The sequence below is a fragment of the Phodopus roborovskii genome, unplaced genomic scaffold (assembly GCF_943737965.1).
Source record: "Phodopus roborovskii unplaced genomic scaffold, PHOROB, whole genome shotgun sequence".
NCBI lineage: Eukaryota > Metazoa > Chordata > Mammalia > Rodentia > Cricetidae > Phodopus > Phodopus roborovskii.
The window spans coordinates 41236207-41255236 of record NW_026126517.1 but is presented as its reverse complement, the minus strand read 5'-3'; the positions used below and the strand labels follow the sequence as shown (position 1 = coordinate 41255236).

The 19030-nt window shown below is 37.0% G+C and overlaps 1 protein-coding gene across 1 annotated transcript in view; it reads right to left on the bottom strand.

Moving 5' to 3' along the window:
- Positions 1 to 19030, bottom strand: part of Dennd4a (DENN domain containing 4A) — a 94861-nt gene that overhangs the window by 4175 nt on the left and 71656 nt on the right. Inside the window, exons 23-33 of the mRNA XM_051197774.1 lie at positions 17394 to 18487; positions 11048 to 11237; positions 9404 to 9498; positions 8202 to 8377; positions 7967 to 8113; positions 6172 to 6370; positions 5683 to 5937; positions 3608 to 3725; positions 3473 to 3499; positions 2900 to 3062; positions 2698 to 2762 (exon numbers count right to left, since the gene is read on the bottom strand). Of these exons, the coding sequence (XP_051053731.1) occupies positions 2698 to 2762; positions 2900 to 3062; positions 3473 to 3499; positions 3608 to 3725; positions 5683 to 5937; positions 6172 to 6370; positions 7967 to 8113; positions 8202 to 8377; positions 9404 to 9498; positions 11048 to 11237; positions 17394 to 18487 (2529 nt within the window). The remainder of the gene's footprint in view (positions 1 to 2697; positions 2763 to 2899; positions 3063 to 3472; positions 3500 to 3607; positions 3726 to 5682; positions 5938 to 6171; positions 6371 to 7966; positions 8114 to 8201; positions 8378 to 9403; positions 9499 to 11047; positions 11238 to 17393; positions 18488 to 19030) is intronic.

The window sequence follows — 19030 nt, the reverse complement described above, 5'->3', positions numbered from 1 at the left end:
TTGTTTTTGACTTGCATTTCATAAATGAATAAAGATACTGAATATCTTTCAGTCAATCTGTACATCTCCTTTTGGAGAAATGTTCAAATCCTTTGCCAAGTGTTTTTTTTTTTTTAATTTTGTTTTTTTAAAGACAGAGTTTCTATGTGTAGCTTTGGAGCCTTTCCTGTAACTAACTTTGTAGATCAGGCTGGCCTCAAACTCATAGAGATCTTCCTGCCTCTGCCTCCCTAGTGCTGGGAATATGTGTGCCACCACCTCCCAGCCTTTGCTGGATTATTTACTTTTGTTAAGTTATGGTCTTTGTTCATGTCATAGTGGATGACTGTATAACCCTGCACATATAAGCAGCATTAATTGGACTTAGTGTGCCATTAAAAAAAGACTTTTATAAAATTGGGAGGAACTATCTTTTCAATCCTTTTACCTTTCTATTATTCATAACGTGTCTCTTGAATAAGGCCTATTGTTGGATTATATTTTTTAAAAATCCATTTTTCTAATCTGTCTTTTAATCAACTTATATTTAGTATAATCCCTGATTAAGAAGGATTTGTATTTGTAATTTTGATAGTTTTCCTTACATGTTTTTTTCCCCTTAAGGTTAACCAGATATTTCCTACTATACCATTTCAATGTCTTTACTGTTTCTTTTACTACTTTTGATTCCTGCTAATCTCTGTACAATTGTTTTTCCAATTAAATATGAAAATCATTTGTCAAATTTATTTTTAAGTCTCCAATGTTTCAACTCATTAAAATAAAAAGCAAATAAATGTTCACAGCACTTTGTTCAAAGTCTCCTGCATGTAATTTGAAACCTCTTTCTAGTGGGAAGGGTTTTTTTTTACAAATACTAGACTCAATCCAGTCTGTTTTCTCTAGCCTTTTCCATTACTATCTCTTGATTTTTAATGTTCATATTTCTATTGGAACTCATCCAAAATTTTCGAACTTTATTTCAACTAGGTGACTAACAATTTCCAAAGAACAGTGCTCCTTGATATAATTTTTTTAAATATTTATTTTGGAGGACTGTAAAGCTGGAGAGGTAGCTCAGCTATTAAAAGTGCCTGTTGCCATCGTAAGGACTGGAGTTCAGAACCCAGAACCCATGAGGTGGCTCACATAAAGATTTATTTTATTTCTATTTACGTATATGTATTGTGTGACTGTATGTATATGACTGTGCTTGTGTACCTGTGTGTGGGTGATCATGGGGGCTAGAAGAGGGCACTGGATCCCCTGGAGCTCGAGTGACAGGTAGTTATAAGTTACTTGACATGGGTGCTGGGAACTGAACTCTAGTCGTCTGGGAGAGCAGCAAGTGCTCTTCACTGTGAGCCATCCCTCTAGCCTCTGACTGTATTTATTTAGATCATATTTTCAAAGGTTTATTATTGTTGTTATTATTATGATGAATAAGTACAAGTGTGTGTTATGATGTGCACATATAGATATCAGAGGATACTTTTTGAGAGTCAGTTTTCTCCTTCCACAGTGGGGTCAAGGATTAAACTCAGGTCGTTATGCTTGGCATGGCAAGTGCTTCTACCTACTGAGTATCATGCCAGCTCTTACACTTAGTTTCTAACAAAGATTCTAAACATTGACCTCTATATGACTTAATTCATATCTACATAGTTTTAAATTTATATCTATCTATTTATTGTGTGTGTACATGTATGCACATGAGTTATGGTGTGTGTACATAAGTTACAGAACAACTTGCAGGACGTGGCTATCTCCTTCTATCATGTGTTTTCCAGAGCTCAAACTCAGGTAATCGGTCAAATTTAATGTCCTTAGTGATATGACACAATACTGAAAATTTGAGAATGAGGTTAAGTTGCTTAGCCTCCTGGATCCTTAATATCTTAGTTAACATACAACTGTGTATAACTGGTTATAGGACCACTCTTACAGAAACTTGTAGAAAATTAGATAATGCATCGAGAGACTCACTATAGTATGAGGCCTAAGAGATATCAGCTTACTATTTACCCTCATGATACAATCCATGACTAAATTATCTTTTACATTAGCTAAAAACCAACCAACCAACCAACCAACCAACTAAACACACAAAAACAAAGGTGGGGCTGGAGAGATAGTGGGCAGCAGTGAAGAGGGCTACTGCTCTTGCAGAGGATCTGAGTTTGGTTTCCAGAACCCATGTTGGGTGGCTTACAACTGCTTGTAAATCCAGGTTTATGGGTCCGATATCCTTTTCTGGCCCCCAAAGTTACTTACATTCAAACCCACATACAGATAAATGCATTTAAAAACAATACATCTTAAGGAGATGCTAAAAAGCGCTTGGCGTTGGTGGCGCCTTTAATCCCAGCACAGAGGCAGAGGCAGAGGCAGAGGCAGGTGGATCTCTGTGGGTTCAAGGCCAGCCTGGTCTATAAGAGCTAGTTCCAGGACAGGCTCTAAAGTCACAGAAAAACCCTGTCTCAAAAACAAAAAACAAAAACCAAACAACAACAACAAAAAACAAAAACAAAAAACCCCCAAAAACAAAAACAAAAAAAAAACAACCCCAAAAACCCAAAACAAAAAAAGAGATGCTAAAAATAAAAGAACCATTTTTTCTAATAAGACAATGCCATGATATAAATTAAGACCACTAATGAAAACCCTTTAAAAACTACAGTATGTTATATAACTATATTATTTATGATAATGAGTTACCTATATCAATGTTTTCTCTTCCCAGTGCCACAAGTGAGAGAAATAGTATTTCTCTATATAAACTCCTGTGGGCCAAAAAAACATGGAAACATGTTAAGAATCCTTAAAACTTCTATGTTCTCTTTTATGCTACATAAGTATAAGGATGATGGAACAAACAGGATGCATCTGGTTAGACAACTCATTCGAGATAGAGACTTACCTCTGTCTTTTAAAATGTGGACACTTATTCAGTGTCTCTAAAATCTGACTCATGGGTCCATAGACATCATTCATTTTAATGCTTTTCACCATACTTTTCAACAGTTCCTGGTTAAATGAGTTATCACTTTTTTGTAATAAATGGACCATTGGATACTTTTGAGCTATAAAAGAATAAAAGAGCAGATAAAGGAGATGTTCTTTGTAGAAGGGAGAAATAAACCAAACAGAAACTAACAAGTATTAAAAACAAATTAAAGGCAATAGGTAAAGGAATATAAGTTTAAAAAATAAAAGAAATTAAATAGGAAAGTAAGACAAATAATGATTAAAAAAAAATAGACCTGTGGCCTCAAACTGACAGCAACTAAAAGTAGTTTTCCTTAATACAGCTCTCCTAAGGAAAGTCTGCATCAGCAGCCAGGAATGGAAACAAAAAATAAGCAAAAGAAGAAACTGGGACAAGCAATGTTCTTCAAGCTGAACTGTATAAAACACAAGCAAGCCCTTCACCACATACAGAGCAGCCCTTCCAAACAAAACCCGCAGCACTAATAAATCAGTTAATACTCACTCTCAAACAAAAGAGTGCGGTTCTGACCTGAAAGACAAAAACCACAGTGCTATAGATGTCAATTATACATGCGGAGGCATTTTAAAGTAAGAGGATATAACTCTCCTGAAGTCAGAATTCTATGGCATCACTTACTGTGGGCATTCCAGAGGATGTACAGGGGTTGCCCTGGATCCTGATGTAATTTCATGTTGTCCCATAACATCTGTATTAAAACATATTTACTATCTTCGGACATACAGTGGCGGGGAATCTGTGTTGCGAAATAAGAATTTATTACTGACCCTTAAATAATTTTGTAAATATTTTATAAAGTCTGTCTTAGTAAGGTTCTATTGCTGTGATAAAACATCATGACTAAAAGCAACTTGGGGAAGAAAGGATATTTCAGCTTACAACTGCATCACTGAAGGAAGTCAGGGCAGGGATTCATAGGAGGAACCTGAAGGCAGGAACTGAAGCAGAAGCCATTGAGGAATATTGCTTACTGACTGGTTCCCCATGGCTTGCTTAGCCTGCTTACTTATAGCACCCAGGACCACCCACAGTAGGCTTGGCCTTCCTCATGCCCACCACTAATTTAAAAAAAAATACACCAAGGGCTTGTCCAAAGGCCAGTCTAATAAGGGCATTTTGTCAATGGAGGTTCCATCTTCCTAAACAACTCTAGCTTGTGTCAAGTTGATGTAAAACTACATACCACAAAGCCTCATAAAAAAATTTAAAGATAAAAACATAGGAGAGAAAAAAAGAACAGAAAATTACTTATTTTTACACATTTGATACACTGAAGGAAGATTTGTTGAGGTTAGAGGCTACTGATCTCTAAGCAGCAGATTAATAAGACACTTGAGGCAAGTGAGATGGAACATCAAATGGAGCTAATCTGAAGAGTCCACCGGAAAATAAATCCAGCAGGCCTGTTCCCTCCACTCACTATTTCTCAGTTTAAGACCTTTCACAGCCAAGAAAATTATGGATGAATTAATATCTGTTACTCATCCATGATGTACTAGAAAAAAACAACCAAAGCATATGCATGGTCACAGACATGAAGTACAAGGGAGAAGACAAAAACTTCCTGAGCTTAGAGACTGCACACTTAGTTGTCCTTCCTAAGAAAAGGTAAAAATATCCTTGTAAAACAACAAACCAGCTGGGTGATGGTGGTACACGCCTTTAATCACAGCACTCAGGAGGCAAAGGCAGGTGGATCTCTGTTAAGTTCGAGGCTAGCCTGGTCTACAGAGCGAGTTCCAGAACAACCTCCAAAGCTACATAGAGAAACCCTGTCTAGAAAAAACCAAAACCAAAACCAAACCAAACCAAACCAACCAACCAAACAAACAAACAAATCAAAAAACCAAAAAAACAAACAAAAACAACGTATTAGGACTGGATAGATGGTTCAGTGGGTTAAGTGCCTGGTACACAAGTGTGACAACCTAAGTTCAAATCATTAGAACACATGTAAAAGTTGGATACAGTAATGTGAATGTCTATAATACCAGTGCCCCCATGAGAAGATGGGAGGTGGCAACCAGAGAATTCCTAGGATCTTGTGGACTGGCAAGCCTGTAGTACACAGCAGAAAAACAATAAAAAGATCCTGTTTCCAAACAAGGTGGAAGGTAAGTGCTACAGAATGCATCTGGGTACTTACATACCCAGATAAAACAAAACTAACAACCACATAGAAATATAAATGTAAAATGGCCAAAGATGCATCCCAGTGGTGGAGGCCTTGCTTAAGGAGTATGAAGCCCTGGTTGTGAGCCTCAGCATGATTTTTTAAAACCTAATTAAATAAATAAATGAGCACAATAAGATTCAGAGAGAGAGAATGATGAGAATGGCAGTGCATACTTGCAATATGAAGCAGACACCCTCCTGAAAGTGGTTGTCTTTCTTATATTTGAAAGAGGTATGGGAGTACTAACTAAAAAACCTTTACTATAAGAGTAATTTCTGTATTATTCTTCAAGGGATAACAAAACTCAGTCATGTTTGAGTGATTTTGGGAAGGTTAAAACCACAACTGCATCACCATTGCTGGTTTGCAAATCTAACCTAAAGACAGTTCTGTTATGTGATGATTCAGATGGTAGTGAAAATACCAAACATAAAAATAAGCCTTACTTGGTGCAATTAGGGATATGCAAACAGTATGATGATGATAGCAGCATCGCCTTTTAAATTTACTCTCATACCTTTGAATACTTGTTACAATGCTCAGAAGAAAGAATCAATCCAGGCAAATTACTGGGCAAGTCGAGCCGTCTAAAATACCACACCAAGTTCCAAAAGACAATTGGATGATGGTCCACAAAGTCTGCCACTGTTATTGCATGGTCACCTTCATTTTCCAGTAAACTCTCAAGTTCCTTCCACACCACTAAGGGACTAAGGTATGGGACAGTGACAGGATCTGGACTTGGAAGGTGCCATTCTAACCCTAAAGAATCCTGTTGAATAAAATCACATAGAACAAATGTAAGAATGAGGATGCATTACTATTTTAAATTTAAAGCTTTAAAATGTCTGTGATTTTCATGTATAGAAAGATAACAGAACTGTATCATGGAATGAGACTCTTTGTGACAATAATATAATTGAAGCTAATAATGTTCTTTGGGACAAAGGTTATAAGACTATGTAAATGATCAGTTTACAAATGAGAAAAACTCTCAAATACATACTGTAGCTCCTTGTAAAGTTGCTGGCAGGCTGCCTGTAGGGATGAGCTTCTGTTCTCCAGGATCGTCCTTATCCAAGGGGCCACAAGTACTAATGCTCCTGGCCATTGGGAAGAGTGGGCATTTCGACACAACTGTTTTCGATCTATGAGCAGGGATCTGAATACTTCGAGCACAGGGATTTTCCTGCAGTTTAGATTTGCTTGGACATTAAAAAAAAATCTTATCAGTGTCTAGACTTTATTTCACCTCATCTTATTCCATATCATCTTATCTAGAAAAACCATCCTGTTCTTTTTACAATCAGAGCTAGACAAAGCAAAATAAATAACAGAAAATGTGCTATCCAATCACCAACTAGTAAATAAAATATATTTTAAGCACTGTGGCAATTGAACCAAATTTCCTTTATATCAAACTTTCAATATTCAAGGTTTATTTCATTTATTCAAAATGTTTAGTGAGAAGATTTCACATAGATAGCATCATGCCTACTCCTTGAATGTTCACAGTAGAGAAAATGAATACATATTCTTTGAGGACAGAAAGAGAGAGAGAGAGAAGAACATGGAACATAAGGAATATATAATGAGAGAAGGTAAATACAGACTTTGTGTTTTATAGTCTTATGATCAAATGGGTCGTGTTTAGCCTTGGCAATAGTACACAGGCATTTTCTTTCTCTGTACATGCAGCTGACAACATGGCTTCACTTATTTGGCTACATATGGAGAATCTGGCACTTTTGCAAAAGAGAGCCAAGTTTCTACATTTAAATATAGATTACTTATATTGGATTGCTATATATGCTTTTAATTTTATAGATCTATATCAGCTCCAAGTTTTCTTACACTACTAAATATTCATAAGCAGAAAATTAAATATTCTAAAATAGAAGTTAGTATTAGTTCCTGAAAAGATGGAGGAAATCTGGTGACTATAAATTTCAAGTATACTACAGATTTTTTTTCATCTTTAAATACTGGCAGTTGATCATGGTGGCACACATCTATAATATCAGCACTTGGGAGGTGGAAGTAGGAGGATAAGGGTGTTCATGGTCATTCTCAATTACATAGCAAGTTAAAGGCCAATCAGGGTTACACAAGATCTTGTCTCAAAACAAACAAACAAAACAGAAGCAAAATACTGGTAATACTTTAACTTTGGAGGGTCATAAAGTTTAACATACAAACATTTAGACTTAAACAGTTATGACATTAGAGCACTTTAATATCACTTTAATTAGGGAATGAGGATTTAAGATAATGAGGGGCTGAAGGGAGGGGGAGTTAAGAGTATTTGCTGCTTTTGCAGAAGTCCTGGGATCAGTTTCCAGCCTCCACATGGTGGTTCACAACCATCCCTAATTCTAGTTTCTGAGGGCATGAAGCCCTCTTCTGGACTCTATGGGTACTGCATGAATATTCTGACCTTAGATACATGCAGATATAACTCCCGTACACATAAAATACATACATATAAAATATAAATAAATAAAATCTTTTTAAAAGGTTAAGATAATAAATTTATTTTTCACAGAAATCTGTCCATCCGTCCGTCCGTCCGTCCGTCCGTCCGTCCGTCCATCCATCCATCCATCCATCCATCCGAAGCAAGGTCTTGATATATAGACTAGATCATCTTTAAACATCATTTCTCTACCAGTTGAATGATGAGTTACAGAATGTACATTCTTTTTACAGAAACTTAAACCTTAAAATGGTCATTTTTTTCTGTCCCATGTCTACAGCATGTATAATATATATGTAATTACATTCTCTACACTCATACTTACTTATTTAGATCAAAATTCCCTTGAACGGAGAGAGTGGATGTGTCAAGACCAGAGGCTGACACTGAAATGCAAGACTGCCTTGTTTGATTTGAGAAGGAGGATGCAAAGTGCATGGTTTCTGTAGATGAGCTGGGCTTCAAGAAATATCTACAATGTGAATCAAGGACATTTTGAAAAAAGAGGTATTTTAGGAACAATATCCTTAAGCATAAAAACAGAAAGGGCATATTTTTACCTTCCGGGTCTCCTTAAATCTCTGATTTCAACATTCAGAAAGGGTAAGAAAAGATTGCCACAAAATGGGCATGTAGTATTGAGATTTGAATCATCTGCTGTCCAGCCAGCCATGATTTCCTCATCATGGACAAGACAATCACATGTTCTACACCGAGAACAACTTGAGATGAGAACCTAGGGAAGAGAATATTTTACTAAGCAAGCTGGTCTGTGTATATTTCAAATTAAAACCTACTTTAGCTAAGAAGTCCATTGGAAAATTAAAGCTCACAAAGATTCTGACATTAATCAAAAGTTTTCAGCATGTATAGCCACATATTGTATATTATGACAAAGCCAATATGGTACTGTAATGCTGCTATTGTAGTTCATAAAACAAATCCCTGCAGCCATATAAATGTAAACTCCATATCAGTGCTATTATTTATTTCCCAACTGAACCCAAATTTCTTCATGTAAAATTAGTGTGAAAAGGAAACACGTTCAACAAAATATCTGGAAGTAATATTTTACAAAAAAGGGGACGTTTTTAAAGTATAAAAATATAACTTTTCATTGTAAGAAAATGAGAAATCCTCATTTTCATTTGTCAAACTGACAAAGAATGAAAACCATGATGGAAGTTGACAACGAAGCCAAACTGTTTCCACACTTTCAAGTTTGTTTGCATAACAAAATTGGTCATGTTTATGATGTAAAACAAATGTTCAAAGAGAATGTATGTATAGCAAGCTATAGATACAAATGTTGAAAATTAAAATGTTTTTATATGTTGACAAATTTCCAATAAGCATGGAACTGTCCTAATAAACTAGCATGACATCAATGACTTGAAATAACAGGTATCAAAAAACCTTGAATGAAGCTGTGCAGTGGTGGCACATGCCTTTAATTCCAACACTTAGAAGGCAGAGATAGGCAGCTCTCTTTGAGTTGGAAGCCAGCCTGGTCTACAGAGTGAGTTTTCAGGATAGTCAGGGCTACACAGAGAAACCCTGTCTCCAAAAACCAAACAACCAAGCAAACAAAAACAAAAACAAAAACAAAAAACCCTACAACTTGGATGTAATACACTTTCTGAAATTTCAGATGATACATACTCAACTTTTATCACTCCATCAACGACCATCAACGCTAAAGAAATGTGAATTTTATAAGGCAGTATACAAAGGTGCTCTCATGAGAAAAACAGAACAGTACCTCCATTGCATAGTTCTGGAAGATATGTGTAGTACTGGTATTGAGGGAAGATGCAGTTTCTGACTTTCCAGGTAAGGCAAATTTTGACAGGGATCCTGATTGAAAAAATAAAGAGAAAATCATGAAAACTTGGGAGGAACAATGTAAGAATCATTTCTTTTATAAATTCTGATAAAACATTAACTTGTTCAACTGAACATGCCAAAAGTAATTTAGAAAAACCAAATCAATAATGAGAAAGACTCCTTCCTTCCTCCCTCCCTCCCTCCCTCCACCCCTCCCTCTCTTCCTTCTTTTTCTTTTCTTTCTTTGTTTCTGTTTTTTAAAATTTATTTTATATAACCAAGTCCATTTAAATGAAAACAAACATTTATAGACAATATTTGGGAATTTGGGCGTTGTTCTTTCCAAACTACTTCCTGCTGGTAAGGGGCGCTGTCATGGGGGATTCGAAGAAGATTCAGAGTTTGTTTCTGTTTAACAGTCCTTGCTGTCCTAGAACTGGCTATGTAGGCCTGTCTGGCATCAAGCTCACAAAGATCCACATGCCACTGCCTTCAGAGTGTTGGGATTAAAGGGTTGCACCACCACTACCCAACTAAAAAAAGTCCTTTTCAAAAAAAAAAAAAAAAAAAAAAAAGGTGTAAACTACCAGCCCAGGGGATAGTAAAACATGATCAAGAATTCTCAACCTCATTTTGACAACAGAATAATAAACAACAGACAATAAAAACTAAGTTGAAGTGTGTTCCTCACAGCAAAACATAGAAGTTGGTCAACATGCCTAGTCAATGCATTTCTCTCTCTCTGTTTTGTACGCATGTGTGCGCACGCGTGTGTGTGTACACACCTGTGTACAGGTACTCTAGTGATCACAAGCAATTTATGTGTGGAGGTCATGGGACAACTTGTGGAGTCAGTTCTCTCCTTTCACCATATGGGCCTTGGGGATGCAACTCAGGTCATCTGGCTTGGCAACAAGCACCTTTACTCACTGAGCCATCTCAGCAGCTTCAACATATTTTGTCATTGACAAGACCAAGGGAAAACAGGTAACTTCATATCAGTTACCAAAAATGGAAAATACATGTATCTGTGAAAGGAACTTGGAAATACTACTTCAAGGACTGGGAATCATCTCATAAAGATACATTGGTTTTTAAAAAAAAAAGGGTACAAATATGTTGTGGCATTATTCAGGCTTGAAACTTAATGCTCAGCAGCAGGCAGTGGTTACAATAAACTGATATAGCCACATGATGAACTAAGCCACTGTGAAATGGATGAGCTGTATTCACTAGTAACGACTTGGGACACCATGACAGTCTGGTAAGAGAAAGAAACCATGGGTGGTTTAGTGCATGTTACCTTTTGAGTTTCAAAAGCAGTAAAGATATATAAAAATACCTGTATTTATATTTTAAGTGAAAAAATAAACGAAAAGTGAGAAAAACAGTTACTTCTAGAACAGAAACAATGTGACGGGATAGGGCAGAAAGCAGACTTCTCTGAAAATGACCTGTTTTCCCCTTATTTTTATTTTTTTTTGTTTGCCATACAAATCTTTTAAGATAGAAAAAAAAAAACAACTAAATCACAAAGAAAAATCATGAAAATCAACAGCATGACAAAAACTGGTCAAACCTTCTAAGGAGGCAGAGCTTCCCAGGCTTGTGCGGCTGATGTCAATTCCCTTGGTCCCTGAAGTGGCACTGCTTTCTTGGGAGGAAGTGGCTCCTTCCAGCTCATGGCAGACATCTTCATCTGTCAAAGAGGTAGATTCAGAATCCTGGGCTCCCACTGAAGAAAGACTGGTACGATCAGAACTTTGATCCTAAGAACACAATTATAAGCTTAATTTCTTTCACATTTAAAGTTAATTATTTAAAAGTCACTTCTTAGATAGAAACAACTACCTACCACCTTCTACCCAGATGGTCAACATCACAACTTCTGCAAGAAAAACAACCAGTTTCACAAAAGTATACTACTCTGGATAAATATGTTTGAGATGAACTCTCTCTATTTGTGTTTGCACTGTGTTAAGGTGTACATTGTGTTTAAGTATGTATGTGTGTGCATTTTGTTTAGGTGTTGGTACATATGTACAGCCCAGAGGAAATCTTAAGTTCCTCAGCAGCTGTCCACACTTTTTTGACATAGGGTTTCTCACTGGCCTGGAGCTTGCCAAGTAGGCCAGATTAGATGGCCAATGAGCCCCAAGGATCTTTGATTCTCTATTGCTATCACAAGCACAAGACATTGCAGGTGGCCTTTTAAGAAATATTTATTTAACGAAATACTTTATTTATATTTATGTGTATGGCTATTTTGTTTGCATGCATGTCTGTGCAAAGTGTGCATTCGGAACCCATGGAGGCCAGAAAAGGGCATCATATCACCTGGAACTAGAGTTACAGACAGGTGAACCTCCATGTGGATACTGTGAACCTAACTGAGGTCCTCTCTAAGAGCAGCGAGTGCACTTAATCACTGAACCATCTCTCCAGGCTACTGATCTTCATTGTTGATTCATGAATTACTTAGAACTTTGGATTTTTTGACATCATACTTATTAATAATTTTAGTTGGATTCTATTGTGGTTAGAAAATACACTTTTATAAAAAACTTACTGAGATAAAATTTACATGTTATATATAAAACATTCATAAAATAATTTCACAAAAATTGACTTCAAAAATTCAAGAAAATTTCCTGCTAAGATTTTAGAACTCAGTTAAGTTCAAATAAAACTTTTTAGATGTTTTGTGGGGAAGAGAATATTTGCATATCACAGAAAAAGTATGGAGGTCAGAGGATGACTTGAGGGTGTCAGTTCCCCCTCTTACCATAGAGTCCCAGGGATTGAACTCAGGTCCTCAGACTTGGTAGAGAGTGTGTCAGCCTTTTGAGCCATCCTACCACCAGCCCTGACTGAATGAAATTATGAAGTCATATATTGAAAATCCTATAATGTCACAATTTTTGTGTTGAGTTATTATAATCGCTTTAAGGAATTTAGGAGGTCAAAAGGCAGCCTTTATGTTGGCAACTGTTTATAACTTGTTTCTTCCTTTCTGGAGATCCGATTTTTCTTTGTAGTACCATTTTTCTCATCTGGACTCCCTAAGCACAGCTCACAGAACAAACCTGTTTCCCATTCACACTTTCCTTTTCTGTGAGTGGCCCTATTCTACCTTAGCTTGTGGAGAGGATTTTCACTGGATAGGGACTGCAATAGAATGCCTTTTCTTCCAACATGTTAAAGATGCTTTCTCAATGAATCTTCCCTTTATGGCCATTCAGTTATTTTTCTTAAATACTTTTAAGTATTAAAAAATTGACTTGTTTTCTTATAGATGGTTTTGGTTGTTAGCATTTTGCTTGATATATTTCAAAACATTATCTATTATTATTTTGGTGGTCTGTAGCATGGTTCATGTGTAGAGGTCAGAGAGTAACTGTGTAGTCAGTTCTCTCCTTCACCTTTATATGTTCTGGGAACTGAACTCAGTTACTAGACTTGTGCAAGTGCCTTTGCTGGCAATGAGCAATCTCAGTGGCCCCAGATGTGGTTTTAAATCTCTCCTTTTGTAGTGTGCTGTGTCATGTCTGTAAATTTGTATCTTTTTGCAAATTTGGTAAGCTACAGTATTACTAATTCAAATATCTTTTCTTCAACCATCATTTTCCTCAATCCTTTTTGAAATATCAACTATACCTATCCTACTTACACCTTTCCTATTATCTAATAAGTCTCTAAGTCTCTGTGCATGTTTTAAAAACTGGCTTATAGTTTAGTTTGTGTGTGCTTTGTTTGCATGCTTGTATATGTGTCATGTGTACACAGTGCTTACAGAGGTCAAAAAGGGCATTGGATCCTTTGGGACTGGAGTTCTAGACAGTTGTGAGCTACCATGTGGATAGTAGGAACTGAACCCAGATCTGCAAGAGTAACAAGTGTTTATCTGCTAAGGCATCTCGCCAGCCCCATAATCTATGCATTTTTATAGTATTTTTTCTGTTATCTACATTCTGCTCTTGTGTTTATTTCACAATGAGTTTATTTCAAGATAAGCAAGCAATTTACCATTGAGTTATAGCCCGTTTCTGTTTTGTCTGGATCTCTGTCTCTGTCTCTCTCACAAATACAACAGGGTTTATCTATATAACTTCAGTTGTTTTCTTTTCTTTATTTAATTTTGGATTTCCAAGACAGGGTTTCTCTGTATAGACCTAGCTGTCCTGGAACTAGCTCTTGTAGACTAGGATTGATGAGAGATGTCATTCTGTAAATATGTTTCTCTCATTGGTGAGTGAATAAAGCAATGGTGGCCAATAGGGAAGCAAGATAAGTGGGACTACGAGAGGTGGAGGATTCTGGGAAACACAGAATAGAGTTTCAATGTGATCTCAGGAAGAGAGGACATGTGACTCTGGCATTCTCAGTAAGATAAGACCATGTAGAAATACGTAAGTAATTATGTGTTAATAATTTAGACAGAGCTAGCCAATATGAAAAGCTAGCAACCTGCCAACAGTTTCATAATATAGTGTCTATGTGTTCATTTGGGGCTGACATGGCTATGGGACCAGGCTGGCGGGAAAGTACTTGTAACACAGGATGGCCTTGACAGGTGATTCACCTGCCTCTGCCTCCTGAGTACTGAGATTAAAGGTGTATGCCACCACCGCTGGCCAGTTGTTTTCTTCTTCTTCTTTTTTTAATTTTTATTTTTCTTATTTTACATATTGATCCCAGTTCCCTCTCCCTCCCTCCTGCCAGTTGTTTTCTTATAGCTGGCTTTGGTTGTTAGTTTGCCTATGATATGTACAGAAATGCTTTTCACGAAGGTCAGAGAACAACTTCCCTTAGCCTAAGCCTAAGGAAAATTCTTCCTCAGACTGGTCACTGGAACTAAAAGGTGTGCAGCACTATGTCCAGCTTTTCAGTTCTTTACATCATACTTTTTGAAAGTCCCTCACAGCCCAGGTTAGCAATGAACTCACTATGTAATGTAGCAGAGAACTGGATTACTATGTAATGTAATGGAGAACTACATTCCTCTGACTCTGTATTCCAAGTGCTGGGATTACAGGCACATGCCACCATGTCCATCTATATTCTTATTCTTATTATTATATTATTATTTTCATTTCATCTTGGATATTGTGAGTAACTTTGCACAGCATGGGTACTATTATAATATTTTGGGGAATATGGATGCTTTTGTTTTAGTAGTCAATAGTAAATTATATTTAGGCTATGTTCTTTGTGTTTTGTAGGTAGAGTTTTAACTCAGGCTTCTCTGTTAGTCTGCATCTATCATATGTGTAAATCAAGGGTTAAGCTGAGACTTGAATGGTTCTCCCTTCAAACTCCTAGTCCACACAGGCCTTCTTTCATGTTTCTTTTGTGCATAAAATATTTGTTCTCCTATGATTTTAGTTTTAGAGCTACTATGGTCCACTGTAACTACCCTTGGGGCAAGGAGGTATGGGAAGCAAAACAAAAACTTATCTGTGTCGAGGTCCTTCCTCTAACTCCATCTATTCTTATTTACTTTGTAGAATTTTCAGTTGCTTTTATATTTTGTCTGGAGTTTTTGTAATCATTAAGGGGATTCAGAGTGGACTAAAATGGCCTCATGTTAATCACAGTGGGTCCAAACTATTACCTGAAGTTTTGAAAAATATTTTTTTCTAGGCTTGTGGATGAGTGCATATAAAGGCTAGAGGACAATCTTGAGTATTGCTCCCCAAGTGTCAAGAACCTTAAAATATATACATGTGTGGTATGAACACATGAGTGCAGGTTCCTGAATAGGCCAAAAGTAGCAGATCTGCCTGAAGCTGGAGTTACAGGTGGTTGTGAGACACCTGATGTGGGGTTCACTTGTTTGTTGTTGTGTTGTATTTATTTTGAGACAGGGTCTTTGTGCTGGCTAGTTGTTTTTTCTTTTCTTTTCTTTTTTTTTCTTTTTCAACTATACAAACCACTGTCATCTGGGATAAAATGCTAACTCAAAGAAAACTCCTTGACAAAGGGGACAAACTGGCTGCCTATAATGTTGATTGACATAGCAGGAAAGTGGGCCCAGATTTATCATCAGGTAGATTCAATAACTAAAATAGTTCTATATTGTGACGGGGTACTTGGCCTGCTTGATACAAAACAAAAAAAGTGTTATATGGCTTTGGGGATTGAATTTTGGGCCTCATGTATGCTGGGTAAGAGTTCTACCAATGAGCTTAATCCTCGGCTGTAGGCATATGCCTATCAATGTTGAGGAACCTGTTCAACAAAGTTCTCCCTTTTGGCAACTCATAGATTCTAGCTCTTCTCACCATGGAACTCTTAAGAACTCTTTTTAAAGAGGCTGTCTAAATATCTGTCTTGGGAATATCAGTATTTGGGAAATGTACATCCTCACCCCTTGCAGTATTTGCCCTCTCTAACCTTGCCTAAGGCAATCAATCCTGCATTGCTTTTAGACCTTGCAATGATTTTCCCTAAAGGAGATGCCAGGCAAGACAATTCAGATACTTCTCCAATGGCCACCAACTGTTGCCTCTAGATGTAACTAGACATAAGTCTAAGCAGGCTTCTAGAAGTGAGATATAAATTGTGATCTATGAGGAAGTGAGGTACACCACTGAAAAATAAGCACTCAAGTGGGAGTCTGTGGAATGTTTGGAATGGACTTTAAGGGTGTAGGATAACAGAAAGAACCTAAAAACAGGATTAGACTTAATTTATCAGTATGGACCCATGGATCAGAGACTCTGGGTTTAGTATGAAAGCTCAAACAGTTAAGAAAGTTGCAGTCAGTATTTGTCAAAAGATAGCCTGCTTATAAAGGAATTGGCAGTCCCTGATATCCCTTGACTTAGTATTGATGAAGGGATTTTAAGGCTGAGTAAAACTAAAATGCTGGAATGAATTTCTGGTTTGAACATAATATACCCTGATGGTAAGGCCCATAAGACATGCCTTTGTTTAATACTACAAGACACAAGATGGTGACAGAGGAACATGTGAAGAACTTTGTTATTGATTTTCTTATGCCAGACCTTATGGTGAGAGATGTGGCTGTTCCACTGGGTAAATTAAACACAATAGGTCTAACTGGACTACAAATGGCATGGGCCACGTGGCGACACTGGCTTTCCAAAGGCCAGGTGACAAAACCTTCTGGATACTTAAAGCCCTCAAGTTTTAAATTTTGTTTCCTCTTCCTCTCGTCTTCATTTATTTACCCCCTCTCCTCTCAAAGATGGCAACTTTATGCTTGATGCCCACAATTAATAAAAATGCCTTCTGGGGAAAATGAATATTGCTTTAGCTCCTTCCTTCTTTTCTCTTTCTGGAATCTTGCCTTTCTGTTTTCTAATTGTGACAGTTCTCTGATAATTATAAGCACATACTTTCCATACTTCATCTATGTTTTTGTTCTTGGGAGAAACACAAATTTGGCAGAAGTTACTTCATCCTAATCAGGAAGAGATAGCATATGCCTAGTTAGTAATTTTTGGAAACATTGGACACTGAGAAAAAGGTACATTCTGAAGGAAATACCTAAATTCAGATCTTTCATATAACAAGTAAATATTCCAGGTTAAAAACAACATTGTCTTGGGGCTGGAGAGATGGCTTACTGTCTAAGAGCACTTACTGCTCTTGCAGAGCACCTGAGTTTGGTTCGCAGCATCTATGTGGCAGCTCACAACTGTCTATTATCTACAGATTCTAGGAATCCTATACCCTCTCCTAACCTCTGAAGACACTTGCATATAGATGGTGCACATGAACTCACATAGGCACATAACATGCATGACAATTAAAATAAATCTTTAAAAAGGCCCCATCTTTTATAAACTGTATTTAAGGAGAATGGTTAAACAGATACACTCATAAGTAAGCTTTCAGTAGTGGTAATGGTAGAGGCAGTTTAAGAAAAGAAAAGCAGCAAATACCAACAAACCTACCTTTGATGACGTGTACATGGTGAACTTTGAGTACCATTTACTTGCTTTCTCTGCAACTCCCTTCCCTGCAGAGAACACACTGTGCCTTAGAACATCTAGTTTAGGTACTAGCAGTGTATCTAAGTTAAATGAAGGTGATGAATGGGCTAGTGTTTCTTGAGTTCCTTCCCTAAATGGACAAGTGGGTGAAAAGGCTGGTGAAGACCACAGTCTATCCCTTGGTCTCTCCTCACTTTTGGTATAACTTTTAGATTTGGTAAGTCTCACTGGTCTAGGAGAATTTGGAGGCAGGCTTGATCTTCTGCAGGCCTTGACCAATGTTGGACTTTTCTTATTGGCTAACTTATCATCACATGCTCTTTGTAAATCAATGCTTGGTGTACGACTTGTCAAAGGACTACTCATGTTATTCATATACATCTCAATTTCTTCAGCTAAATTGCGCCTAGCAGATGGTGTTGAAATGCTTTTGTTATCATCTTCATCCTCTTCTTCTTCCACCTTCTGCTTCTGTTCAGTCTCAGCAACCAAGAGAGAGAGGGGATCAAATCCTGTTACAACATCTGTTTTTTCAGAAGGTTTTACTGAAAAGCTACTGTTCATCCGTTGAAGCCTCTTGGGATTTTGTACAGTGACAAATCCCACTTTTGATCCATCTGTTTCGGTGTCTAAATCTTCTAAGTCAAAAATAACAGGAGAATCCACTTTATCCAAGCAGTTAGAACCATCAAAAGGTGTGTCATCATCACTAGATTCCTTTTCTAGGCTGTCTCTTTTTGATTTTACAGGTGGCTTTCCAATATCAAGACTATTTGGTCTTGTGCTTTTTGAGATAACATTTGAAAGAATTTTTGCATCAGCTCCTAATTTTTCAACCATATCTCCAGGGTTTGTTTCCTGGTTAATTCTATTCAGCATAAATCCCATTAGAACCCCACCACTAAGATTGCGGTTCCTATTTCCCCAGGCCATTTGCTGCTGCAAATGAGATTCATCGTCACTTTTATGTCTTTTCCTGAAGCATCTGCTTTGCATGTTTTGTGTTTCATTTGTATCCTCAAGAGATGGCATTAAGAGCAGCTCAGGTGTACTTTCTGAAAAACAAGAAATGTGCTTTCAGCCATGAAAATGTACTATGCAAATATGTCATCTTAAATATTTAAAATACTAGTAGTGTGGATGATAACAGTGGGTGCTCACTGGCTGCCTGGTACTCGGTAGGCCCCACTCTAGGCAGTTTACTGCTACTGTTGGTATAAACATTCCAACACTCAGTGCAGATAAAACAGACTGCAGGGAAATAAACTATTTAGTCAAAGTTACCCTGTTCTTAAGTAACAAGACTCAATTCAAATTCAGATTTGTCTAATAAGAAAGGCTATGCTTCTAGCCATTAGAAAAAACTTATCAATTAAGATTTACAGTTTAACAGAAATAAATTAATACTAAGTTAAGTAACAGCTGTACAATTGTAACTATGCTGTATGAATTTGAAAGTCTAAGCCATTACCTTATTAAAATGTAAAACAAGCCCCAAACATCAAATCAAACCTATAACTATATTCATTTTATCCACAAGTAAAATTATATTTTAATCTTCAAATCTTTGTTTGACTATACATGTAATTAATTTTACC